This window comes from Acomys russatus, chromosome 13, assembly GCF_903995435.1.
Source record: "Acomys russatus chromosome 13, mAcoRus1.1, whole genome shotgun sequence".
Lineage (NCBI taxonomy): Eukaryota > Metazoa > Chordata > Mammalia > Rodentia > Muridae > Acomys > Acomys russatus.
Window position 1 is genome coordinate 53,072,441 of NC_067149.1, and position 26,940 is coordinate 53,099,380.

General features: G+C 48.9%; 1 protein-coding gene across 1 annotated transcript; it reads right to left on the bottom strand.

The window, feature by feature from the left end:
• Positions 1–3,619: 3,619 nt before the first annotated feature.
• Ccnd2 (cyclin D2) lies at positions 3,620–26,431 on the bottom strand. Its single transcript, XM_051155423.1, has 5 exons — positions 25,996–26,431; positions 24,135–24,350; positions 21,637–21,796; positions 13,581–13,729; positions 3,620–3,879 (listed from the first exon to the last, which is right to left on the bottom strand). Exons 1-5 carry the CDS (start codon positions 26,185–26,187, stop codon positions 3,730–3,732), a joined length of 867 nt encoding a protein of 288 aa, XP_051011380.1. The 5' UTR covers positions 26,188–26,431; the 3' UTR covers positions 3,620–3,729.
• Between the last annotated feature and the right edge of the window lie 509 nt (positions 26,432–26,940).

The following is a 26,940-nucleotide window of genomic DNA, read 5'->3' on the forward strand; positions in this document are numbered from 1 at the left end:
ATGTACCCCTAGCCTGGCTGCTAGAGAGGAGTCTGTCTTGGTAGGCACACCCCTTAAGCGCAAGACCTGTCTTGCTCTCCGTGGTGTCCTGGGGACAGTTCAACCCAAAGCAGCCTCTAAAAGCTGTCTCTTCTAGAAGGAGCCCACCCTTCACAGGCTGCCTGGCTATTAGGAACCACTATGAATCTCCTTATGCTTAGCATATTATTTTTGGCATACTAGGGTTTCTTCCCCCCTAGGATTTGGTCAAAACAGGGAAGTATCAAAATTTGGCAGGAAACAACTTAGCCCCTACTGATGGAGAAAAAAAAACAAACAACAATGACAAAGGAAGAAAAAAACAAGCAAACAAGAGATCATTATCAAGGCAGAAGAAGATGAGAATCTGCAATCCCTTTTGTAGAATGTGGAGGGAGGGTAGGGGGAGCGAGCTGAAATCCACGGGGGTCAAGTATACCCCTCTGGAATGAAAATACTGCCAAGGAGACCCAGATCTAAGCAGAGGGTATTGGTCACCAAGGAATCCAGGCCCCCTTTCTTTCTGTAAGCAAGGAGCAAGCAGAAGAGCCATTCTCCACCACTCATTACACTAGGACCCAAGGATGGCCACAGACGTCAATTCTAGGTTCCAGAAAAGAGGAAATGGGGGTGGGGTGGGGACAGATAGTGACCTGCTTCTTCCCTTGTGTGTCAGCTTCCTTCATTCAATGCTTCTGTTAAGCTCAAAGGTCACTCATTAGGTACTCCAGTTGCCCAAGTATTCAGGTGTCTATCAGGTTCTGTGGGACCCCTTAAAGACCAGGAGTGTGCTATGCAACGTGAGCTCTGGATAAACACTGGCTAGCTGCAGGCTGCTCCCTTCGCCCCCACCTCCCTCAAACTTCCCAATTCATCACCCACAGTCCCACCACAAACTCCCTAGAATTTTAGGGTCATGCTGACTCACCAAGTCCTGATCCTTCCTAAACACACTCGAGACCATAGCAACAGCCTCTCCCTCCCTTTCAACTTGCACTCCCAGACTTATTCAACCTGGGCTTCCTACCCTGTCCACTCAAAGGGACCCAAAACCTGAAGCCATTCAATGCCACAACGCAGACACCCTGGCCCTGCACAGCATTGCCAGCCACTGTAGAGGACAGGAGCTGGGGAAGGAACTACCAGAAAAGGCTGCTACAGCCTCATCGCCCACAGACTCCGTCTTAGGAAGACTTTGGAGGCCATCCCAAGTTGGGAAAGGGAAACTGGTCAAGGTTCATGATGAACAGACCCCCGTGAAGAAAAAAGTCTTGTTTCTGAATGGGGCACAAGATGGAGGAGGGTCTCCTAACTGTCTGCCAGAATACTTGATGGATGCTTGGTAGATGCTCCTGGTGCCTGGCTGCAAATCAGGCTGCCCTAGTCCACTGCCTGTGTTTGCTGAGTGTCTGCCTTGTGCTCTTTTATCATGAGGAGAGCGCCTGAGTCAAAGGAAAGCCTGGTGACCTTCCAGGACAGAAAAGACCGCTGGGGTCAGATCTCGCCTGCCATCTACCTAGGAGGATGCCCAGCACCCACCTTCTGCCTGCCCTGTGCCTCGTGTTAGCGGCCTTCCAAACAGAAACTGTATAGCTGTGAGGTATTATGAAAACAAAAACATACATTGTTATCGTTATTGATTTTTTTTTTTTGTCCAGTAAACCTGAGGTAAAGAAAACTCTCTTTGAAGAATGTGATCAGAGGAGGGGAGAGGGGGGAAAACCTGGAAATGAAGAACCATGAAAGAAAAGGCACAAGACAAAATGAAACACAACCCATCAATATGCTACCAGAAGGAAACAAACTGAGGAAAAGCTTTTCCAGTACAAAGAACACATATGTCAACCATCTACGTCGGGACTTGAAATTTAAGCAGTAAAATAATATATTATAACAATGTTTCTAAAATAGCAGCACACCGTGAAACATTACAGCTAGGTACTGTTAATGTGAATAGGGATGAATGATCTTAGCTTCTTAGCAGCGAAAAATAATAATAATAAACAGAACAAAAGAAAACAAAAGATAAGAGACCCTTAGATGTTTCTCCATTTTCACCCTCATACTGTGAAACAAGGCAGAACCTATGTATACTTCGTCAAAGCAGCCCTGTTCTGATCTTTCCTCTTTTAAAAAAAGGCAAATATTTTAACAAATAGCTTCATTACCTGTCAATTATAATTGTGCAAAAAAAAAAAAAAAAAAAAAAAAAAGCCAACAACTGTGGCTCCAACTTCTGTTTACTGACTGCCTCAAAGAAGTGGGAGAGGAGATATTCAAGTACGGTGAATACAACTTTGCACTAAAATTAACAAACAACAAACAAACAAAATGGAAAAGGGAACAAAATGCCATGCCCTGGTGCTCAGCCATCCGCCTTTGCACCAAAAGTAATTTTTCTTTCCATGTCCAAAGGAGGAAATTATAGATGGGGATTCGATCCTTCTATGCCATCAGAATGGTCTAGACCTTTGTTTATAGGTTGTTCTGAGGAATGCTGGGATGGGAATCTCAGCAGAGGGCTCTCTCAGGCCTGGTGAGGACCCCAGGGATAGGTACCAGAACATCATCAGACTCCAAAAATGAATAGTAAGTAACTGGAAGTGGGCAGGAAGGGGAGGAGCAGAGGAAGGAGTATTCAACATGATTTGCATAAACCATCCCATCCACCCCACCCCACCCCCAGGAACAATTTCTCAAAGTGCTTTTCTAATGGAATGGTTTATAACAATGTTAAACTGTGGACCAGACCTGCCAATCAGCACCAAAAGTTAAGGTCTTTTTTTTTTTTTTCTAAGAAGGGATTAAAGATGACCCCGCCCTCTTCTGTTACATAGGGAAGTTTCGTTTCAGTCTCCATCTGCCCCCATTTAGATGAGATTTGGTCATGGCCCATAGCTAATCCCCTCCATCAGATAACAGTACGATACATCTACAGTGAACCACGTTGGAAGAAGAAGCACAAACTCACCAAACACTTAGGCTTAGGAGCCAATCACCTGTGTCCAACTGGCAACAGACATATCCCTTAGGTAGCAGCTACTGTGGTCAGCAAAGAGTATGCAACATAGAGAGCCCACGACACTCAGTCCCATCGGCACTATGAGGTGAGGCATCAAGGCGGGTCTTAACATCCAAAATGGTTCCGTCATGTGGACAGGCAGTTCTGTGCAACCTCTCCTGCATGACCCTTCTTGTTTCTGATTCCTTCTTGGGCTCACTGCTTTGCAAACTACTCAGTGTCACTCAGGCCTCCGCGGTTCCTTGCAATTCTACCAAAGGGGGCATATGCACTAGTTCACAAGCACACAAGACAGTCTCTAATCTGTTCCCATCCTGCAGGTATGCATATTGTCTAGCTAGTCAGCGGTTCCTCCTGCAAGCATCTCACTATGACTTTTACGTCATCAAACAATAGCAGTTCGCATCTACAAGGGATCCCCTTACATTGTACTTTGAACAGGCACCACATGCGGTTCAATTACAGGGCCTTTCCTCTCACTTCTAAAAGATCTTTAAATATGATCTAGGTGGGGGCAGAATTTTTGTTTTGTTTTTGTTTTTTTGTTTTGTTTTTTTTTTGTTTTGTTTTGTTTTGTTTTTGAAGTTTTACCCTAAAACACAAAGACCAAAACGTAACTAGAGAGAGAGGGAGCAAGCAGATGACGAACACGCCTCTCTCTCTTGCGGAGGCCCGAATGAACGGCATCCTCACAGGTCAACATCCCGCACGTCTGTAGGAGTGGTGGCTTGGTCCAGATCTTCCACAGACTTGGATCCATTGTGCTGCTCTTGACGGAACTGCTGCAGGCTGTTGAGCAGCACGGCCTCGATTTGCTCCTGGCAGGCTCGGAGACAATCCTAGAGGAGAGGTCCAGACAGGAGCTATTAGCATAAACACAAGCATAAAACACCTCCCCAAAGAGACAGACACTGTCCAATTCACATCACTCCATCCTGGTTTTCTTTTTTTTTTTTGGTTTTTCGAGACAGGGTTTCTCTGTGTAGCCTTGGCCATCCTGGACTCACTTTGTAGACCAGGCTGGCCTGGAACTCACAGCGATCCGCCTGCCTCTGCCTCCCGAGTGCTGGGATTAAAGGCGTGCGCCAGCATGCCCGGCTGCATCCTGATTTTCTTGTGGAAGCAACTGTGAAGGAAAAGAACGGTGTTCTCAAGCGCTATGGAAGCTCAGTACACAGAAGTGGGGTCCACAGGCCAGCAGCAGCAGCAGCTGCGGCGGCACCACCTGGGAGCAAGCTAGAAGCCCATCTCTCAGATCCAGCCACTCAGACCTGGCATTTCAGCCGAAGCCCAGGCATTTTCTATTCTAAACTATATTGATCCGAAGGTGATCCAGCTACAGAAAGCCCTTGCTGATCATCAAGGGGCCAACAGAGGTTTTCTGTTGGGAAAGGTAGGAGGTGGCACAGAAGCAGTTTGAGTCCCATAAGGTGGTACCCTGTTAGCCAAGCAAGCAACCAAGGAATAAACAGGCTAGAAGGGCGACTCGGAACTGTTTAAAGTGTTCAGGAACTAAGAAACCCCTGCATTTTCTGCTTATTTACCATCCTGACTCTTCTCACAAAAACACAATGCAGAATATTTACAAAACTCAGACCACTCGAGCTTGTCCAATTTGGGAATAGGCAAGAATTTGCACTGTTGCCTTTATTAGTCTATATTTGGTAGGGAAAATCCAGAGTGAGCTGCCTTAGGCAGAAGCCTCTCTTAGCTGGGAGACGTGGAATGTGAGGCCAAGTCACGGCTGTCGCTGGGATGGGACTATGGCTCAGGCTACAAGGTTGGGGGTGGGGTGGAGTGTGTAGAGCAGGCACGCTGAGGAACCTGCTGCTCTTAGTAAGGACTTTTCGCCTCACTGCACTATGAAGCAGCCTCCACACATTAGGAACTGTGCTGGCTTAAATCTCACTGTGCCTGCCCACAGCTCAGAACATAGTTTCCCTCCGTTTATTTCACTGTGCAGATCTCAGCACCCAGAGGCTGCTAGTTTCCAAACACAAAGGCATTATCTTTATTTTCCAAAGACCTAAAATAAAGTTGGCATTAACTAGCAAGGAGTGAGGTTTCCACCCCTCCCCCACCTCCATTTCTTCTTTCTGATCTCTCATCTGCTAGACCTTTTAAACTGTAGCTTCAGGATGAGGAAGGACAACAGACCAAGAGCGAAGATCAGAGGTCAAAATGCCCCGTCTGTCCCCCACAAAAGCCTGAACCTAAGAAAAGTGGGAAGGAGCAAAGGTGATGTTTGCAGCTGGCAGGGCACAGTTCCATCAGACAACCAATCTCTAGTCCCCCATCTATAAAAGTGCTAAGTAGCAAAGCAATAAATGGTCACTGGTGTGCACTGTGTGTGCATGTGCATTCGTGTATTGTGCATCTACATTCATGTGTGTGCATTCATGTGCACACATATGTGCATGTACATTCTTGTGTGTGTGTGTGTGTGTGTGTGTGTGTGTTAACATCTCCATCTTCGAGACTGGATGTGTCTCAGGCTAGCTTTAATTAAGTGATCCTCCGGCCTCAGCCTCCCGAGTATCTGCTACTTCAGGCACACAAACATGCTCACCTTAGATTTCCTTGAAAGAAGATATGGATTAACAATTACTTAAGATAGGGATGTGCCACAGGTCTGGTCCTAGAGATAGTATGGTCCAACACTGAGGGTCACCAAGCTAATTTCAACAATATCACCATAAAGGACTCATGTGCCAAGCAAGAGTCTAACATCTCTCATCCTGACCTTGGCACCTTGCATCACATCATCCACCCTCATTAGCAATTAGAAGTCTGGGTCTTGCCGCCTTCTGTGTGTTGTTGTTGTTTTTTGTTTTGTTGCCATGTCCCTCCTGCTAAGCCAATCTGGCAGCATTTGGTGATGTAAATGGGTTTTTCTTGGGAGGCAGAGAGGATGAGTGGGAACAGCTCCATATCAGAGAGAGCAGCCACATATTTGCCTCCAACTGTGGAGCTGGCCACAGAAACCAAATCCTACCTGAGGTGTAAGGTCTGAGGGTTTCCTGCTATTTCAAGACAGCAGGCTTCTTAGCGGATGAGGGGCCCTTTGTGAGGCTGGGTCTGTGCGGTGGGGGTTGGGAGGAGAACTTTGAGCCATCTGAGGTAAAAGGAGGCTGGCTGAGGAGGCGGGAGGGTTGTGCATTTGGAGACAGCCTGGGCTGCATGAGAGCTTCTGTGAAGAATGTGGAATCTTTTAAGGTGGGGGTCAACTTAGTGGATATTTTCTGATATAGTCTACAAGGAGAGACTTTGCTCCCCAGTAGGAAATTTAGTGCCTCTTGGCCAAGTCTGTGCAACCTTTCTTACTTCTGGTCTCAGGGCAAGATCATCTGGGTTGGCACATCTTCCCCACCATCATGACCGCCATACATCTCCATGGTGGCAGTGTATTCATCATGCCAGATGGCTCTCTGAGATCAGCCTGAAGAAAGCTCTAGAGCGTGGCTTTAGGATCTGCAGTGTCCCTCCCAGCTCTTCCTACTGGTAACCCTCCCCTTCCATCTGCCCAAGACATTAAAGGGGCAGTTCTGAGACACCCCCTCTATAGGGAAGGCAGTCCCCCACACCTAGCAGTCATTCTGACTGGACTGATGCAGGTGTGATTTAACACACGTGCCAGCCAAGGGCAGGCTCACAGGCTACTCTAGCAACAGGGAAAGGTCCAAAGATTCCCTATAAAATGTACACTCTCCTTTCTGAATGTTAACCGAAATTCGAGTCATTACTGACCCTGAATGACCCTTGATCTTTGACCCCTCTTTCTTGTAGAGGACAAGAAGGACTGATGTAGTTAGCCTAGGAAAGATGGCTGCAACACCAGCTGCTCCTTGCATAGTCAACCGCTAAACCCAACCATCCATCAGTTTCTACTTCCTCAAAGTTGTGAGTTATCAGCTCTTCCTTCAACTAGGGTCCCTCAGCCTGGCTCAGCCAGGTGGAAATCACACAGGTAGAACTGATTCTACCTGCAGGAAGTGGGAAACACAGTACTTCCTGCAGGCAGAGAGATCTGCAGGATATTTTCCCAACATCAACCAACCAACCAACCAATCAACCAACCAATCAATCCAAGCACAAGCGCACCCTCCCCCAGCTTTGTAGGAGACCTTCTTGGAGCCTACAGGGCAAACGCACTTCCTATGAGCGGCCAGAAAAGTAGGAAGATGAATGTCACCATTGCAGGGGAGCCGTGATGTATACAGTGGAGCAGAATATAAACAGTTGGGGAAGGTGTGCGTGGTGATGGAGGAGAAAGAAGAGCCCTGCTTCTAACCCAGCCACAGAGAGGGTGTCAGGAGACCGGAGGAGAGATATATGGAGTTCAGAGTAACTCCAAAGGGACATGACTGACAGGTGATAACCTTAGTCAACAAATTTGGAGGTCTAAGCAGCCTGCAGAGACCAACCTGGGAAGTGGGGGAATGGGAGTGGCCTGTCCCTCCTTGAATGATAGCAGAAAACCAATGCAAGTCTCCAATATGAAACCTTTCTCTTTCCAATTTCTCTGCTTTTTTCAGGATGTAAGGAAGTAGACAGAGATTCTTCAGAGAGGAAGACACAGGCCAATTGTGTGTATGATTGCTTGTTGTATGTGTGCGCATGCACGTGTGTATTATGTATGTATGTAGGGGTGATGACAACAGTGCCCCGATGAAAAGATGCTACATCCATGTAACAAGCGAGAACTCCAGGACCTCAGCTTTGCAGCAGCCTCCCAAAGCAGCAGGCTTTGTGTTAAGATGCCCCAAATTAAGCTGATTAAAAGGAAAGCCATAATGCTAGTCTGTCAGCCCAGACAGGTGGCACTCCACTGCGCTGGAGGTCGGGCACCCCTCCAACTCCTCTGATGATGGCCCCCTCTCTGCATTGCCCTGGCCCACCCCATCCACCCCCACCCCATCCTCAGAGCCCTGACAGCAGTGGCTGTGATCTCCAGCTCGTTACTTGCCCCCCACCCCCACTTCCTCCACTTGCTGGCTCGGGCTTCTCTGCCCTGCACCCTCCGCTGCCTCCATGAATGGGAGCACGGAACTCCAACCATTAGCCCTCAGTGTTACTGCACCCATCCATTGTCACTACACACGCACTGCACTCAACAGGGGGACAAAGGGCTGAATGAGCCCTGGACCCGCGGCCAACTCAGGCAGAGACAACTTAGGAAACTATCTCATTCTTCCTTTCTTCACAGGCTGTTTGGCTCGTTTCCTTGCATACCAAACGAGGCCGACAAAAAAAAAAAAAAAAAAAAAAAAAAAAAAAAAAAATGAGGGAGAGAGGCAACCCCCTGCTCTACCCACCTCCCCGCCCCCAGCCTGCCTACCAGCCAAGCTTCCCAGAATTCCTGTCCCTGAAAAGCGCACTGAGGATGACTTTGGTCACTGAGAAACACTATCATAAATTGCCAAGATGACAGTAAGGGAAAAATTTCTAGAACCTATTCTGGGCAGTTCTTGAGAACATGGCAAGGAGTTGTATTGTAACCTAGGCAGGATGGCTTGAGTCTGTATTTGCTCTGTTCGTTATCTTCTAGAAATGGCCTCAAATTGTTATAGCATGGAAGCCTCAATTCAATTTTTTTTTCTTTCTTGAAGTGCTGGGTATTGAACCCAGAGCCTTGCACGTGTGAGGTAAGCCTTCTACCATTATGCCTCACACCACCCATTGGTTCCACTCTAGAATGTCTTAAGTGTATGACTGGGAGTGAAAATCAAGGTAAATCTTCTGACATATAACTAGTGTTTAATTATGCACAAACAGACAGACATAGATGACAAATCTTTCCAAGCCCTGAATGAACGAAAGGCAAACCCATCTGTCTGCCCTTTGTCCTTCGATCCTTCCTTCCTCCTGCCCTCTCTTTCTCCTCCTTCATTTGTGAAGACTGCCAGAGGTTTGGGATTAAAAAGCCAAGTCCAAGTTGGATCTTGTATTCAAGAGGCCCTACAGGCAAGTGAACAGGGAGGTAAATGCTGGACCAAAGCTCGATCACATTTGTGGAGGGGGCAGAAAAAGAACCTGATTCTGTGGGGGCCTGGCATGGCCGGTCTCGGCTCTCAAACTCACCCTGGGCAACAGAGGCCCTGGTAGGTATAAGTTCCCCGAGAGCCAGCCTGCCTCCCTGGCCAGTGTCTGTTTTTAGCAACTCTTAACTTGTGGCTGGAAGGAAAAAGTACCGAAAATACACCACCCTTTGAGACTTCCCTCCCTGGTAAAACTGTCAGGGTTCTCACTCAGATTTCTCTTTGGAATGGAGCATTCGGGTTTATTTTGGCAACCGGATGGGAAAACAAAGACGCACTTTCTCAGAGCCGTGTGGGTGCCTGCAGTCCAGGCTATCTGCTGCCAGTGAGCTGGGGAATGCACTCTAGCTGTGGCAGATGAGACAACTGGACCTACCTTCAGCCTTGCTCTCAGACCATCTAAGAGAGCAGAACACGGCAAGGCTGAAAAGACTGTGGATTACAAGGTGAGCCCAGAAACCCCAGTCAGCCATCAGCTGCTCCTGGCTTCTTTCTGTCACAAGGAAGCAAATGTAGTCCTGGGTGTTGGTTTAACTTCTCCGCGGGACAGACCAATACACTAACTGGCATTTCGCAGGGATGGTCCAGAATGTTTCATATGAATGCAATGTGTTTGTGTGTGTGTGTGTGCGTGTGTGTGTGTTCATGTGTGTGTTCATGTGCATGTGTATGTGTTCGTGTGTGTGTTCATGTGTTAGTGTGTTCATGTGTTCATGTGTGTGTGTATGTGTTCGTGTGTGTGTTCATGTGTGTGTGTGTTCGTGTGTGTGTGTGTGTTCATGTGTGTGTTCATGTGCATGTGTATTTGTTCGTGTGTGTGTTCATGTGTTAGTGTGTGTTCATGTGTTCATGTGTGTGTGTGTGTGTGTGCGTGTGTGTGTGTGTGTGTGTGTGTCCTGAGAGCCAAAGTTCCACCTTTTGTTTCTATAAATTTGACCTCTCCAGCTTTACATACTACATGTCTTTTGCCTCTGGCTTATTTTACTTAGCATGATGTTAAGTGTGTATCCGGATGATATTTCTTCTGAAAGGCTGTGTGATATATACCACTGAATGGACATACCACATTTTGTTTCTCTAGTCCAAGGATGTGTTTTGCAGACTTTACTCTGCTCAAGCTTTACATTAGGCCTCACGAGTTCTTTCATTTACAGGCCATGCCCTGCCTCCTTTACAGTTCAGAACACACCAGCACGCCTTAGTCCAGGATCTTTGTGATGGCTCCCATACTTCACTTTATTACATTTTAACTAATCTATTTCATGCACATTGGTGTTTTGCCTGCATATATGTCTGTGCACCGCACGTGTGAGGTACGGGGCCATTGTGAGCTGTCACACGGTGCTGTGCATCCAACCAGGTGCTCTGGAAGAGCAGTTGGTGCTTTAGCCACCAAGTCACCTCTGACCCGTACTTTCCATTTCCTGCTTAAATCGCTAAGTGATTTTTCATGCTCCACCTGCCCATTCCAGCTTCTAGTATGGTGCCTAGGGACCAGCCCTTGCTTGTTTCTCCTCTCCAACACCGGAAGCCTGCAATGACTGGGCATCCTAAGGGGTGAACGGGGAGGAGTGAGTCAAACACACCACTTCTTCATTCACAAAAGAGTGAGCAGAAGTCATGAGATCAGGACTCCTCTCCCTCTGAACACCAGTGCGGTCTAAAAGGGAGCTTCATTGGCCTTTGCTCTGGTCTTCAGCTCTTCAAAGACTTGGAGATGGAGGAGAGAACACTGGGCACCTGGGAAGCTGCACACCCAACATTTCCACTGAAAACACTTGCGGGAAGCAAATGAGTGAACTCCCTGGGGGGCCAGTGGTACTCCCGGGATTTTGAGGCACCATCTGTTCCCCTGAACCGACGAGGTCGTTCTTACTAGTTCCTGCGTCTGTGCTTGGATTTTAATACTGCAAGGTCAAGTCTTGAGTCCACTGTGAGAATTAAGCATGGCCTACAGCCCAAAGTAAGACAAATCATGCCGATATGAGGTGCCAGGAGCAATGAAATGGCTCAGTAGATAAAGGTTCCTACCACCAAGCTTGCTGACCCAAGTTCAAGTCCCAGGACCCATAAGGTAGAAGAAGAGCCAGTTTCTAGAGCCATTTGTTCTCTGACCTTGTTCTAACATATCTCTCTCTCTCTCTCTCTCTCTCTCTCTCTCTCTCTCTCTCTCTCTCTCTCTCTCTCTCTCTACACACACACACACACACACACACACACACACACACACACACTCAAAAATTTGTTAAAAGTAATAAAACAACAGCCAGGTATGGCGGTACATTCCCATAATCTGCAATCAAGGAGGCAGAGGCAGGTGGATCTCTGTGAGTTCGAGCCTGGTCTACAAAGTGAGTCCAGGACAGCCAAGGCTACAGAGAAACCCTGTCTAGGAAAAAAAGAAAGAGAAATAAAATACCAAACCGGCAGCTGTGACCGACGGGAGGAGAGTTGTTTGTACTTAGCCCAGTCTGACAGCAGACTTGTATTTCCTGACTGCTACATAGTGTCTGAGAGGGAAAGGTAGCATCTCTGGTATGAGATGACAGGCTGGTGTGTAGTCATGCAAATCAGGGAGCAGACAGAGGGCCTCTGTGGTAGCCCACATAAGCAGGTTCTGACGATATGTAACACTGAGGTGTAGGGCAAGAGAGAGGAAGACAAAGAATGGGGCCCTGCTGGGGAGGTCAGCCAATCAAAGCAGGCCTATAACTGCTGAAAGTATGGTGACACCTGAGGGTCAAACTGTTGTGGGCATGTGTGTGTGTGTGTTTGTTTGTTTTCAGAAATCAAAGAATGATGTGTTTACAATTGGCTAGCATCCTATCTATAAAGGAAACCATAGCAGGAGACATTAAGGAAAGGGAAGAAGAGGGTCAGGGGTTGAAACCCTTCCACACACACTCTCTCCTTAGAGAGTTAGTTGGAAATGCAATCTTCATGCTGTGCTGGGGTTGGGGGTGTGGAGCCTCACAGTCTGTATTTTGGAAGCCTTGCTGAAAAGCTTACATTTTGACACCAGCATTTAAAACACCCCACTTAAAAAAACTGGTTCAGAGAAGAGACCAGGATTAGTTCTAACATGGCCTTCAAGGCCTGCCACCTCTCTGAGCTAGTGTCAAGGCCAAATCCAGGGAAGCCGATGGCCTTGAGATCCCCGAGTTTAAATAACCTCTGTTCAGCATACATTGGTGAGGCATCGACCACAGGCTTGTACATCACACGACACGACCCCCCCACCCCACCCCAAACCCAGTAAATTCCCTCACAGGGAAGTCTCAATTTCCCTGAATACCCAGAAGGTGCCTTGCAAATTTCCCCCTGCATTCCTGAGCTTCTCCATGGTGATGCATTAGGACCTAGGAGCCAAGAGCACTCCTCTCTCTGCTTGGCCTTTTAACCAAATGCCTTTTGCAAACACAAAGCTCCCAGGAGCCAGAGCGGTAAGCAAAGTTTCCAGGCTAGAGTCAGAGCCCAGAGGCTTGCATCCCAGCTCTGCTAGCATCTGTCCGGTGGCCTCTCTGCTGCTTCCTTTACTCTCTCTCTGATGCCTGGGGAAAATGCAGGTCGCAGTTTATCTGGGCTCTGAGAGCCATTACAAATGGAGCCTTCTCTCACTGTTATGTCCAAGCCAGTGAAATCAGGACCATATGGGATCCCAATCCATCTCAAAACCTCTCTGTTTAAGAGCTCTATGTTCCGGCAGCCAGCAGCAGACTGGGGGCCATCCACACAGGATGGAGAAAGTCTAAAGCTAATAATAGTCTCTTGAATCTGGACTGCACTCGATCTCTGTGTGCTCTGTCACCCATCACAACTCTGAGCGTAAGAAGAGCCTGAGGCAGGATGGTGGAAAGACTGACAGGCTGAGGTATCACCCACACAAGGCCACCCGTTGAACCTGCTCTCTCCACTGCAGCTCCTGCCCTGCTCTAGCTGTCCCCTCCTTGTGCCTTACCACTTTAGTGGAGAGTGAGCAGACCTGGATGCTCTCCATGGGCAGAGCAGAGGCCTGACAACGTGTACATAAATGGACATGAACCCCACACCACAGAGGGAAAATCGGTCCACAACCCTCCCCCCTTCTGTCAGGCTGCTGAGGTCCTGGCTGTATTTTAAGGCACACGCAGACTTTCCAACCCCGAAGAGGAAGGAGGAGATAGTTGTGCACACCTGTAATTCCAGCTACCCGGGGAGGCAGAAGCAGGAGGATCACAAGTTCAAGGCCAGCCCAGGCAACTCTGAGTGACTATGTCTTAATAAAATTTAGAGGCAAGCTGATGATGAAACTCAGTGGCATGCCGAAAGGCCAGACCTCAGGAGCACACACCTTGAGGGGAGGCATCACTCTGCTGGAGTTTGTACCACCTTCAATGCTGATCTTCAAAGACAGACACCAAGAAAACCAACGAACCAACCAACCAATAAAACCTTCGACCTGCCATCATAAACACCCATCTTTCTAGAGACGGCTGGCTTCAGCCCAGGTGGTGGGTACCTACCACATCAGTGTGGGTGATCTTGGCCAGCAGTTCGGTCACGGCGTCACACGTGAGTGTGTTCACTTCCTCATCCTGCTGAAGCCCACAGATGGCTGCCCCCACACTTCCCGTGGCAATCATCGATGGTGGGTACATGGCAAACTTGAAGTCTATAAAGAACGAGAGGCTGAAAGTCAGGAGGAAAGTCAGGAGGAAAACAGGGCCCAGAGCTCGCCAGATGGCAGATGCTCGGAAATCAAGGGGGAGGGGTCCTCTGCTCTGTCACCGGGGCTCTGCAGCCACTTTCTCCCTTGACCTTCTTCCATCGGAAGCCCTTTATTGATTTGACAACTGTGACTATTCCCAATTTTAAAGGAGACAGTGGGACAGGGGAGGAAGGGCACTTATCTGAGTGTACACAGAAAGTCACCAAGGGCTCCAAGGCTCAGGGTTACTCTTGAACAATTGTTCAAGAAGTCAATATATGCCAGATACCTTTTAATTTTTGCCCTGACAGGGCGAGTGAGATTAAAACATGACGTCTTCCATGGGTGATGGTGGAAGAGTCAAGGAGGCATGCAATTGTACAGGCCAGGACTCCATTGGCTCTACAGGTGGTGTAACTATGGGCTTTCAATATTTGAAGGGGGGAGGAACAAAGTACAAGGAGATGGGGGGATTGTGAAAAATTTTATGAAGAATGATATTCCCAGTAGGATCTTGCCTTGGTCTCTGCCTAGCCATAAAGAAAAAGTACTAAAGGACTGGACAGTTGACTTGGCGGTTAAGAGCACTTATTACTCCCTCAGAGGACCCAGGTTTGATTCCAGCACCCACATAAATTGCAACTCCAATCCCAAGGGACCCAATGCCCTCTTCTGCCCTCCACAGGTACCAGGCATGTGCATGATACACACACATACACATGTAAGCTAAATAAATACTGACATAGGATAAGGTGATTTGGTTTAATTCTTAACCTCTAACCCTATGTTAAGGATTTTTAGAACCTTAGGGCAAGCCAGGACTTTACTCGAACACCAAAGACTAACAATTGCATTCCAGTCACAGTTCTATTTTTTCTAAGAGTTAAGACAGAGGAGTCGCCTTAAGTAGTAGGTGCAACCTGGAACCTTAAACTCATTTCCCGCTGAGTGACTCTCTAACGGCTGTGTGACTGTTCCATGAAGATGACAAAGCTGCCTGGACCTGCCAATTGCTAACACGCACGCATTGCATGTGATGCCCGCTTAACATGCAAATCCACCGTGGAAGGTGACATTACGGATGGAAGGAAACCTTGCAATGGTCAAATTGATCTAGCCCTTGCTCCTACCTTGGCTCACAAATTAAAGAGGTGATGCTGTCATCACTTAACCTATTGGCAGTTGTGAAAAGACACCAACAAGTTCGGTAGGGACAGAGCATAGAGGGACGAATGAGTCACACTTCAAATCATAACGTGAATACTGGGCTGAGCATAGCTAGACTCTTCCCTTCTCTTAATGCAACTCCCTCTTGCAGCAGCTTTTTCAACAGAAAGCCCAGAGCCCCAGCACCAAGTCTTTACTGTTCTGAGACACGCCAAGAATCAGTGAAGTGTGCGCATGTCCCCTCCCCACCTGGGCTCAATCCCAGGAACACTGGGTATGCCGGGGCTGTCTGGCTGCCTCAGCCCTTGGCTTTCTTCTCTTAGCTTTTCACCACTTTCACCTTGAGGGGCTCACCTAACTCCTGCTGGCCACCAACCCCTGCCTGTGTCTTCTCTATCCTCCTGGCTGACATGATGAAACCAACGTCCCTGCCACTTGCTCTGCTGTCGGTCTCTCCCATATGGGTCACAGGAGACTGTTTCTCTGTCCAATAACCTCGTTGGCTACGCCCCGCCTCCTCCTCCCCCACCCACCCACCTCCCGTGACATTCATAGTGTAGAGAAGGCAGCCAGCCCATGGCCCTGGGCCCACCAAGGCCCTGGGTGAGAGCTCCTGGCAGTGACAGCGCCACGAACAACGTCCCCTCCCTTGTGCTGGTGAGGGGGCATGCACGTCATCCCTGCAAAGCTTCGCAGACATCCTGCTAACAAAACCAACCCAGGGTTAGTACGTGGAGCCAGAAGGGATGGGTATGTGGCCTGATCTGGGGGGTAGGTATAAGACCTCTGGGGGGGAGGCAGCGGGGGTGCTTTTATCTCTTTTCTCTACAAGAAAGTACTGAAGGAAGTCCTCCTTGGGCTGAATCTGATTGGCTCTTTATACCATGCTCCAGTATGCATGGCCACCCCTCTCCCAGTAGGAAAACAACAACAACAAAAACAGGTGCACCGAAGAAATAGCAGTTTCTTAGAGCTGAGTAGCCAATTTATTACATAACAGTACACCCCAGTATAGTGTGTTGCTCTTGGCTTCATATAGACTACATGGGTATCTTTGAAAGAAACTTTTCTGATCTGAAAAAAAAAAAGGGTACTGATTTGCTGGGCGGTGGTGGTGCACACCTTTAATCCCTACCCTTGAGAGGTAGAGGCCTGTGGATCTTCCCCTTTGAGGCCAGCCTGGTCCATAGAGCAAATTTTAGGACAGCCAGGTCTATGCAGAGAAACCCTGTCTCGATCTTTCTTTTTTAAAAGTACGAATTTACTTTCTCCACAGTGCTATCATGAGGACTAATTATAACAGCTTATGCTGTTAACCCAGGCATAGAGCTTGGATCAGGCAAACCACAGATGCCAATCACCCTTGCTCCCAATCCTCACCCTCCACTGTTCTCATCACTGAGACTTGAAGGAGAGATAAACCTGTTTTTTAGGATCCCAAGTGTGGGATTGGGATGGTCTTGTGAGAGAACAGGTGAGGTTAATCCACTAGAGAAGACTGATCACCTCATGTGGAAGCTTGATTGTTGCCAGCTGAAAAGATCTCGTGAACAGACTCTGGGAGGAGATATATAAATGAGCCCAGAACGGGAGGCAGGGCTTTTTGGAGAATTGGGATAGTTTTGGCTGTTCATCGCTGCACTTCGAGATGCTCCTAGAGAGAACCGCTTGAGGGAAGGCTTCGGGGCTCCAGCTCCTGCTGAGGTTCTAGGTTCTGGTTACTCTAGGCTCCAGCAGAAGAAATCCTGCTGATTACGCCAGAAGAATCATTCCTTGGAACTGATATCCTTACTGTTTTGTTATTGTGTCCATTAATCCTCATTTCCTATGGTTTTGGATGGTCGGGTTATAAGTGATGTATGCTCGGTCACTAAGTTGTTAATAAAATATATTGGTTAAGAAAATTGAGCCTACAGAGACTCCATGTGTGATTGTGGAGTCAGGCAGTTACAGGTTGTCTTTTCCATACAGTGCACATTTACTCTGATACGGTACACCTAGAGCCCAGGAGCAATGCCCCTATGAGGAACCCCAGGGCCTGGTCTCCTCATTCCTGGTGGGGGCAGGCATAGGACACATTACAGGGGATAGGAAACCTTGAGGTGATTGTTCAGTGTCTCTCACTTACTAGCGGGTATTGGACCTCTGATTAAGGAGACCTTTGTACTCCAATCCAGTTTGGGGTTAGAACAACCCTCAAAGTTACCGCCTACATACCACGAGCAAAAATACAAAAGCTTGCCAGAAGCCAGCCACGTTGACCCTAGATGCACCCGCTGCCTCTGCCATCCCCAGGGTGCCACAGAAGCAGCTGGGTGTCAGGAGAGGCTCCCGAATCTGGGTAAGGACCAGGAGAAGCACTCCATATCCACCACCTTGAAATCTGCACTTTTAAATAATTAATTTCACCACAGCACTTGGGAGGCAGAGGCAGGCAGATCACTGTGAGTTCAAGGCCAGCCTGGTGTACAAAGTGAGTCCAGGACAGCCAAGGCTATACAGAGAAAGCCTGTCTCAAAAAAAAAAAAAAAAAAAAAAAAAAAAAAAAAAAAAAAAAAAAAAAAAAAAAAAAAAAACCCAAAAGAAAAAAAAATAATAAATTTCACTAGACAAACTGTTTAATGGGGTTTAAGTGGGGTTTAAAACTGGGGTGCTCTGCCCTGCCCAATGAGCTTGTTACTGAATAAAAGTAGAAAAATGAGTAGTGTAGGCTAATAAAGCCTCCCAGCGGGTGCTTTACTCTTGTCCTCCACTAGGGGGAGGGCAGTTTTGTTTCTTTTTGTTTTGTTTTGTTTCTTTTTTCTTTTGTTTTTGCTTTTGTTTTCCCCTGGGACAGAGGAAACCCAGCAAACAAGTCTGTTGTCTCTGCCTTTTCCTCTCTTTCAACCTGTAGTAAGTGAGGTGCAAGTTTAAAGAACCAGCCCGGCGTGCTCATTGGCCACCAAATGACACCTATGATGTCATCGGCATACACTCATCTGGGACCTCTCAGAGAGGGTGCATCACAACCTATCCTTATGGTGCAAGGCAGTGTAGCTGGAGAAGAGCACCGTTCATCTCATAGCCACATGGGATGTGAGATTAACCAGTATCACCCACAACTCCAGCCCAATTCACTACTTCCTCCTCTCAGCCCACGGCTGCCCTCTGGGGGCAGCTCAGAGGCCCTGGGTAGAAGTGTGGGTTTCATTCCTCCTTCCTGGCTACCAGAGGCTTGGCTTGAGTTCTAGAACAAGGGTCAAGTACCCAGCCATTTCAGGGCCACCAGAGTCCAGAAACCAAATAAACACCTTTAAGAGATGACTGGGCCTACTCTAGGATTCAGCCTTAGAGTGGGAGTTGGGGTTACAGAGGCAGTTGGGTACAGTAGCCACAGGTCAGCTCCTGGAGCAAAAATAGATAGGTGGGGTATCTGGGGTACCTGTGCCAAGTTCAAATGCAATGCCATTGAAGTCACGTGCTAAGCAGGATAAGGTTGCTGGTACCCCAGTGAGACCCTAGTTACTTCATTTGGGTCTTCTTACCTTGTTTGCTGACTTGGGGGATCAGGAGCAGAGCCCCTCAGGAGAACTAAACCCACATCTGCCATCTCTTGAACCACATGCCCTGTGCAGTTCCCCTCACTCAAACTCCTCCACCACCAAGACCAACTGGCAGAGCAATACCAGGCAGTCTCAGGCCGCCTCTCTCCTAGAAGCTACTGTAGGCTGAACAGAAAAGGAAGGCACCTCTCTGCCCTGACACCAACCCTAGTCCAGAGCCCCATAAAGGAAGACTGCTGGAAGGCCACTCTTCCCTCCCTCGGTCCCTGGACTCCCCGCACTCTCTTCCCCTTTCACACACACATACGCTCAGCACACCCCCTCAGAGCCACTGCCAGCTCTTTCACAATTGGCTTTTCCCATAAACTAGTAAAAGCCCCAGGGCTGGCTACCTACCATCTCTTCAGGGTCTGTCCCCTTCCCCGGCTGTTGTGAATCACCAAGACCCCAGGGTTGTCCTCAGGTTCAGGGTGAAATATTTAGGACTGGAGTTAGAGAGAGGTTGTGAGGTACTGGAGCACACAGGGGAGCCAGCTTGGGCTGAAGGGACAGGCTCCTCCCATCTTTGATCCTTGAATCACACTGAGCCTTCTATTAAAGAGGTGCTGCTCGGGTTCACCACATCTTGGCCACCAAAGCTCATAGCCTCAAGAAGATTGTCCTTCATGAGCCGGGCGTAGTGGCGCACGCTTTTAATCCCAGCACTCCGGAGGCAGAGGCAGGTGGATCTCTGTGAGTTCGAGGCCAGCCTGGTCTGCAAAGTTAGTCCAGGACAGCCAAGGCTACACAGAGAAACCCTGTCCCAAAAAACAAAACAACAGCAACAACAAAAAACAAAACAAAACACACAAAAAAAAGAAGACTGTCCTTCAAATGTAGCAGGCCTTGGTGTTTAGGCTGTTCAGCCTACTGCCTGCTGCTTGCCCCTATACACACCAGCAGGGTTCCAAACTTTATTCACTTGCAGGGACCCAAATGTGGACTTGCAGGGAAGACACAAGCAAGGACTTTGTGGTCAGGGCCACGCTCTCCAGGCCCAGGAGGCTTGAAGCCCTTTTCCACGCTTACCAGTACATGCCTTAGGCTTAGTACTTGGTACATTTGTTCTGATGTGATTGGAGGCATTCGGTCTCCCCCTACCCTTCCCACTCCTTGGCTAAAGCTAGGTGAAGGCCCTCAATAGGGTGTCTTCCTGACTACCCCCACCTCCCAGCGGACCTCTTCCCTTAGTCACTGAATCCCAGGCTCCCTGTTTTGGCCCCAAAGTTGGCAACTGCCCCAAGGATCTGGGACCAGATGGCCAAGAGTGGGGGATGGAATCCCCAAGAATAGGGAATGGGCTTGTGGTCTATACACACTTAGGGGAAATCTGTCTTGAGTCTGGGTAACTCTATCTGAGTCAGGAAGGAAGAAGCAGTGAACAGACCCCCATAGACCTGTTGGTCAAAGACAAAGTCAAAGCAGGACTCTGGCAGCTATTGGCAGCTGGTTGATGAGGGAATTTAAGTCTGGGGGTCAGCTATCCTAGGGGCAGAGAGAAAAGGTTAGTTTGACCCTCCCCTACACTGAATCATGGGCAAGAGAGGAAGGGGGGCAGTTCCTGGGAGACAAAACAGCAGGTCAGTGTGTGACTGACCTCTAGAGCCCAGGTCAGTCAGCAAGGGAGAAGGAGCAGAGAGCAGAGGGAGACTGCTGTCCAAAGGGCAGCAAAGGCTGGGGCTTCTTGGGTCCACCCTCTACCTCCAACCCCCACCTCTGGCTGGTGGAAGGGCAGATAACTCCTCAAAGGAGCCAGGACACATGTATCTAGCTTATGGCCTCCCCAGGGCATGAACAGAAGAAAACCAGTAACACACACATCTCTAAAAAGAGGGGGGTGGAGCCTGTGGCAAGCACCTCAGTTGGAGAATGGCAGACGTAAGCAGTGTACTTGCACCATTAACATGGCACGGCTTAGGAGACACAGGGCATGTTTCCCGGTGGGTTTTAGTTTTCCTGTCCATTCTGTAAAGGCTAGAGAAGGAAGGCTGCAAAGGCCTCTTTTGCAGATCGAGTTGAACTTCAGAGAGGTTCAACAGCCTGTACAAGGTCATTCGGCAGCGATAAGTAACAAAGTCTGACCTTTCAACTTCAAACCAAGCACAGGCCCTATTGTTTATTACATAGTCCGCTATGCAAACCCAGAAGTTACAAGGAACTAAAATGTTACGGCTCCACCCCAACTCCCATCACACCTGCACAGTTCAACAACCCCTGGGGAGCTGAGCTGGGCCCCATCATGGCCAGATCTTTTCTTTACCTATTGACTCTGAGGAGGTGAACTCCTGACACATCCCCCCTGGATTTCCAACGCTCTAGAGCAGTGCTTCTCCACCTCCCTAATGCTGAGATGCTTTAGCGCAGTTCCTCATATTGTGGTGACCCGGAGCCATAAAAATCATTCCGTCGCTACTTTGTAATTGTAATTTTGCTGCTCTATGATTCATAACGTAAATATTTGCTATACAGGGTACCTGATGATGCAAACCTTGCAGGGTCATGACCCACAGCTTAAGATAGGTTAGGGGGGGGTCTTCTATGCAGGAATGGAGCAGTAACAGTTATGTATCAAAATCCTTTCCAGAGCTCATAAAGCGAATCTTTTGCTCAAAGGTTCACCCCCTCATCAACAGAGGGAGCAGCAAGAAGGCAATAAATAGGCTACAGTGAAAAGGGATTCCTTCCCACTTATCAGGACGGGCTGCATATTTTTCTTGTTGTTGTTCCTTTAACCTATATTTGCCCATTCCAATCTTTAAATTCCCCTTTGGGCTTATCTCCAAGCCGTCCTTTTCCTCAAAAGATTAAAGATTTAAATACAACTGGTGAACAGTATATATAATCTTCAAAGAGCACTTTAGACATCATAAACAATATTTTAGCAGGCACTAATTTCTTTTTCCCTTACCACACCTGTCCTCATAAAGCGTTTATGAGTGAAGCAGAAAAAGAAAATATTCTAGTCCTGATAAAAGAGTGAAGAAGCCAGAAATGAAACTGCAGACTGGCTTACTCAGGCCCACTCGCCTAGACACCCAAAATGGTGGAGAAGTCAGTACCGCCTCCGACACATTCCCCACCCCCACCCCCAGCCCCAGTGCAAGCCCATGAACCCCCTCTTACCGGTGGCACACAGAGCGATGAAGGTCTGAGCATGCTTTCGGATCAGGGACAGCTTCTCCTTCTGCTGGGGTAGTTTGCGCAGGATGTGTTCAATGAAGTCATGAGGGGTGACTGCAGCCAGGTTCCACCTCAGCTTACCCAACACCACTAGTTCCCACTCCTGGGAAGGGCAGAGGAAGAGGGCAGAGCACTAAGAATCCATAGCCTGACCCCAGGGCTGGGTTCCAGCTTTAATGATGCTCATTAAGGCTCAGCTGCAGGGTCCTGATCACAAGGGAGCCTCGTTTGTCACTGTGCCCCTCAGGGTCCACTGAAAATAATGAGAGCCCAGGTAGCTACTGCCAAGACGGGACTTTCTTCCACTTTTCTAGCCCCTCACACCCAACCCTGACTTCCACAAAATGCTGCTGCCTTCCCAGCCACAAAGTTATGGCTATAGTAAGACCCAACCAAGGTCATCGTGCTTCTATGTTAAGAATTTATTGAATATGCCTCTATCATAAGCCTATTCTGCACTGAGAAAAAAAGTGATACTTGCAGATGTGGAACAAAATAAGCTTCCTTGGCCCAACTCCTTGGCAACCAATTAGCTGGCCTTTACTTGTGGGAGAAAGTATCATTTTTCTCTCTGCCGCCAACACGTTCCCCTTTGACACACCATGCATAAGCCTTGGGATGTGACACTTAGCCTTTTCCCCTATGTCTTCACTGGTCTTTGTCTTCATAACTAAAGGGTGGTCACTTGCAACCACATTTTGCAGATAGTGATTTGAGGCAAGGTGGAGGTGCTTAAACAGGGTCCTAGAAGTCTTCGGCACATGCACTGGGACTGCCACCTACTCTTTCATGGCCGTCTATAGCAGCCCCACTAGTAGATGACCTTGTGTCCCTCCTCTTATGAAATAAATATGGGAAATTATGTTCAAATGACCCGGACTGCATAAAATAAAACCTTAATAATATGGGTACCTTGGAGTACATGTCTGGGACTATACCTCTCTGAGGCTAAAAAGTTTGGGGCTAGCTTAAATGATGTTAAGACCCCAGGGTTCTGTTTGTTTGTTTGTATTGTTTTGGATTTTTTTCTGGGGGGGGGAGTGCATTCAAAAGGAAACTATCCCAGCCAAGCAGTCTTCTTCAGGAGTTCAAGAGGCAGATACCGTGACTTAGCTCCTGGAGCTCCTTTCACAACCCTTCCAGGCCCTTCTGGATGGGAGGTGGAAAGCTTATGTGCTTTCTTTGGAAAGTTGAATTTGCTTTGCTGGTCCTGGCAAAATTAGGGTGTCTTGAAAAACACCTCAAATCCTCCAGAATACCAGCCACATGGAAGAATCTTTCGTGTGTTTTGAGAAAAATAAGCTCTAATTCTAATCTTTTTTTTTCCTAATTCACCAGCTTTCAAGTCTACCCTAGCTTTTTGGGGAAAGTCAGGATAAAAACCCTCTTAACTACGCAAAACCCAGAGATGGCTTGAGCCCCAACCCTTCCTTCCTCCAGGGCGATGTGAGCACAGAATCGTCCTCTGGCACCATTATAAGAAGACGCAGGTCTTTCAGAAGAAAGCACCTTTAGGGGCCTCTTCAGACCAAACCAGAAGCAGCTGAAATCTGGCGGTGGTTCAAAGGTGAAGTCATTCATGCCCCTCTTTGCATTCTCTGCAGCACCCCCCTCCCAGCCTTGCACATGTCTGCCACTAGGTGGCAGCACAGGCCCAGAAAGTCCAGCTCCTCACAAAGGGCTCAGTTCAAGAAGGCAGTTTTAGGCCTGGAGAGTATGTAGACCCAGGCTATGGCAGCAAGGGGGAGGGAGTGGGTAGACAGACGGGGTGGTCCTCTTCCACCAGTGAAAGAGAAAGGTGTGAAAACCAGTGAGGGTGGGCCCCAGAAGCTCCAAAAGAGAGCTGCAGAACCTTGGCTGTGTGGCTACAAGGGCCTTTTAAAGCAGAAAACCTGAGCCAAGATAGGACCCCCCCACCCCCCGAAACTGTATTCAGGTCATGGTCCCTTTTGGAGCTAAGAACTTATGCCTCAGATGCCACCAATAGAAAGCCAGGTGTTGACTTTGCATAATAGTTGATACATCCATACTTAGTGATCAGCTACTGTGTGTGTGGGTATTGTGAACCTTTATTGATCTGTAAGACATTACCTGTGACACCTCCAGGCTCTTAGAAGACACAACACAACTAGCATGTGAGAAATGACCTGGATCTTAATTAAAACATCATTAACTAAAATATTCTACATGCCCCCCCCCCCACACACACATACATACTCACTCTCTCACACTCAACTGACTCTCATCCTCACAGATTTCCGTGAAGTATTGAGAGCTTTGCTCACTCCCTGGCATGGGAAAAAATAGCTCTCCTACTAAAAGAGACCGATCTAGTTAGTGTGAAGGCCCCCGGTGGTTTGGGGGGGGCAGTTCTGAACCCTAAGCTTGATCAGGGGTGGGATGGGAGAGGACAGAGTCAGGAGCAGGGAGGGCAGCATTACCAGCAGCTCCTGGGGCTTCACGGAGTTGTCCGTGTAAATACACAGCTTTTCAGCCGTCAGAGGGATGGTCTCTTTGAGCTTGGAGGCTAGGAACATGCACACTGCACCCAGGAGCTGTAGATGGGTCTTAGGAGTCGGGACTCCCGCCAGGAAACGGTCCAGGTAATTCATGGCCAAAGGAAACACTTCCTCTTCACACTTCTGTTCCTCACAGACCTACAACCAGAGTGGGATAGGGTCCGAGAGAACAGTGGGGGAAAAAAAATAGTATCAGAAACAGAGGGAAAGAATGTATAAGCATAACCCCGTAGCAACAAAAAAAATTTTTATTTTATTTTTTGTAGGAGGGGGAGGGGGAGCGGAGTAGAAAGTATAAGAATAGAAGTGAGAACAGTGGGGTAAATCCGACCGGCCATTGGGATTCAGATATTCCTGCGGAAGCTGAAAAAGACGATGAACTATAAAGCCCCCCACCCCCAGCCCAAGGCAAAGCCCAGAGCAGCAGCCGCCCGCCGCTCCCTCTGGCTCCACACTTCTCCGGCACTCTAACTCGCTCTCTTTTTTGGATTTCGTCATCTTTTCAAAAAATCAATAAAAATATTCTGGAAGCTCCGAGAGTCTACTTCTTGGTCTCATTCGGATCCTCAGACCCTATTCTATCATTCCCGACAATTGAAAAAAATGTGCAGGGTGGTCTCGGCGGCCCACGGCCCGCTGTTGGGGGGGTGGGTGGAGAAGAGAGGGGGAGGGAAGAGGAGGAAGCCCGCCTCAGTCAGCCGCAGCCAGAGCTAGAGCCGGGGGACCGCTTCAAAAAAAATTATTAAAAAATCGAGCAAAAAGCCTAGAAACTCCCTTTGGGCCTGAAAACCCCAGAGAGGCTCCCGGCTCCCCGGAGTAGAGGTTTCGGGTGTCTGTAAGGTCAGTATCTCCACTTCAGGGGCTCTGGATCCTGGTGGGGAAACTTGCGGAGTGTCCAGCTGCGGCCCACAAGGGCAGTAGCTAGAAAGGCTGTGCCCAGCTTGGGGGCTGGGTGAGACGGAATCCGGGACCCCCTCCCCTTTCAACGAGGCACGCGGGACTCTGACCTCTCATTTGGGGGCGCCCCCTAACCCGCTCTACACACACCTCCTCCCCAGCTTCCTACCCCACCCAAATCTGCGCGCTTTAGAAGCAGCCAAACTGTAAGTAACCTTGGTGAACAGGAGGGCCGGGAGAGAGGGCAAGATCAGAAAGAGGGTGGCCACGATCATGGGGTGCTTGGAGGGACTCGGCGTATGTTCCCAGTCCTTGTAATTGGAGTTTGCAAAGCAACATGGCGAAACCATGGCAGGTCCAGAGCTGTGCATACGTGGGCACCCTGCTCGGCAAAGATTGCAAGCAGGACTAAAGCAGCGGTTCTTTGAGATTCTCCTAAAACGCACGTTTTTTCAGTGACTTCCGGGACTCTCCTGAATTCCCTGTTTCTCACCCCCTCCCCTTCCGAAGTGCCAACGCGGAGTCCGGACCACACGCAAGACCTAAGGCTACAAGGTTTACCCCAGCCTTGGGAGGGAATGTCTTTAACTGTTGGTACGGATTTTCAGGTCCCCAGGTCAGAACGGGCTTGGGAAGACAAGGAAGCCTCAGGCAGGCACACGCGCTGGGGATGCCATTCCCCCCACCCCCTTCCCCGACATCTTCGCCTCACCCACGTTTTCCTCCCTTAATCTAGCAAGGGACAGAATCGCGTCTCGCTCAAGGGTGCCGGGGCCACCTCGCACAAGGGTAGTGCTCTAGCAGTTTTAGGGTCCCTGTGTGATGGGGGTAGGGATGGAGCGGGTGCCCCCCCACCGCCCCCCGAGAACGTTGCTCGCACACCTACCTCTAGCATCCAGGTGGCCACCATCCTGCGCATGTACGGCTGGATGTCCTTCTGCACGCATTTGAAATAGGAGCATTGCGGGAGGTAGCGCTCCTCAATGGTCAACAGGTTCTGCAGGACACGGTCTTCTAGCAGGTTGCGGTCTGGCACGGCCCTGCGGACTGGGTCCACCTCGCAGCACAGAAGCTCCATGGCCAGCCGGAGACCACTCGGTCCCGACTGTAAAAGTTTTATTTATGTTTTCTTTATTTTGGAGGGGGGCTCCCCTTACTTCCTTCTTTTGGCTAAACTGGAGATTTGGGCGAGGAAAGAAATGGCAAAGAGAGGAGTGGAAGGTGGGCGAGCAGAGAGCCTCAAGGGCTGCCTGACTCGCACCGGTCCTTCCCTCCGAACTGCTACGCTCTCCTCAGCTCGCTTTCCTCTCTCTGAGGCAGTGACGCAAGCTGGCAGGGCAGTTAGATCTCCTCCCCCTCTCCGGTTCCTCCTCCCCTTTCTTCCCTTCCCCTGGCGTCCCCCCTCCCTCCTTTCAATCTCTCCCTCCCTCTTTCCCTTCCCTCCCCCCCCCGCCCTCTTGTTATTAAGGAGCACAGCAGCTGGCCCAACCAAACTTCAAACACGATCCCCCGTTCCCCCGCCACACACCCCCTCTCCCTACTTCTCCGAGGCCCTCTGCCTCAATCCAGCCCCGCATGCTAGGGGCCCCGATAGGGGAACCCACAAAAACCCACCGATTCCTATTGATTTCGCTATCCTTTCTTACGTTCTGTGGGCATACCATGAAGGGAGTGTGGGGGGGGGGTGCCTCTTTCAGAGGCTTGCAATGTGATCGGGAATACTGCCCACTATTCAAGATCCAGCAGTAGAAGGCAGATTGATCGAACGTGTGGATGAGCTCAGACAACTTAGAAGTAGATCCCCTAAATGAAGAATAAGGGAAGGCTGCTT

What these genes read in the sequence shown, in the direction of transcription:
- Ccnd2 (XM_051155423.1), bottom strand. Translation starts at nt 26,187, where the DNA reads ATGGAGCTTCTGTGCTGCGAGGTGGACCCAGTCCGCAGGGCCGTGCCA. An exon ending in TGGCCACCTGGATGCTAGAG is followed by an intron (nt 24,351 to 25,995) that starts GTAGGTGTGCGA and finishes CTCTGGTTGTAG; the next exon opens with GTCTGTGAGGAACAGAAGTG. An exon ending in TGAAGCCCCAGGAGCTGCTG is followed by an intron (nt 21,797 to 24,134) that starts GTAATGCTGCCC and finishes TGCCCTTCCCAG; the next exon opens with GAGTGGGAACTAGTGGTGTT.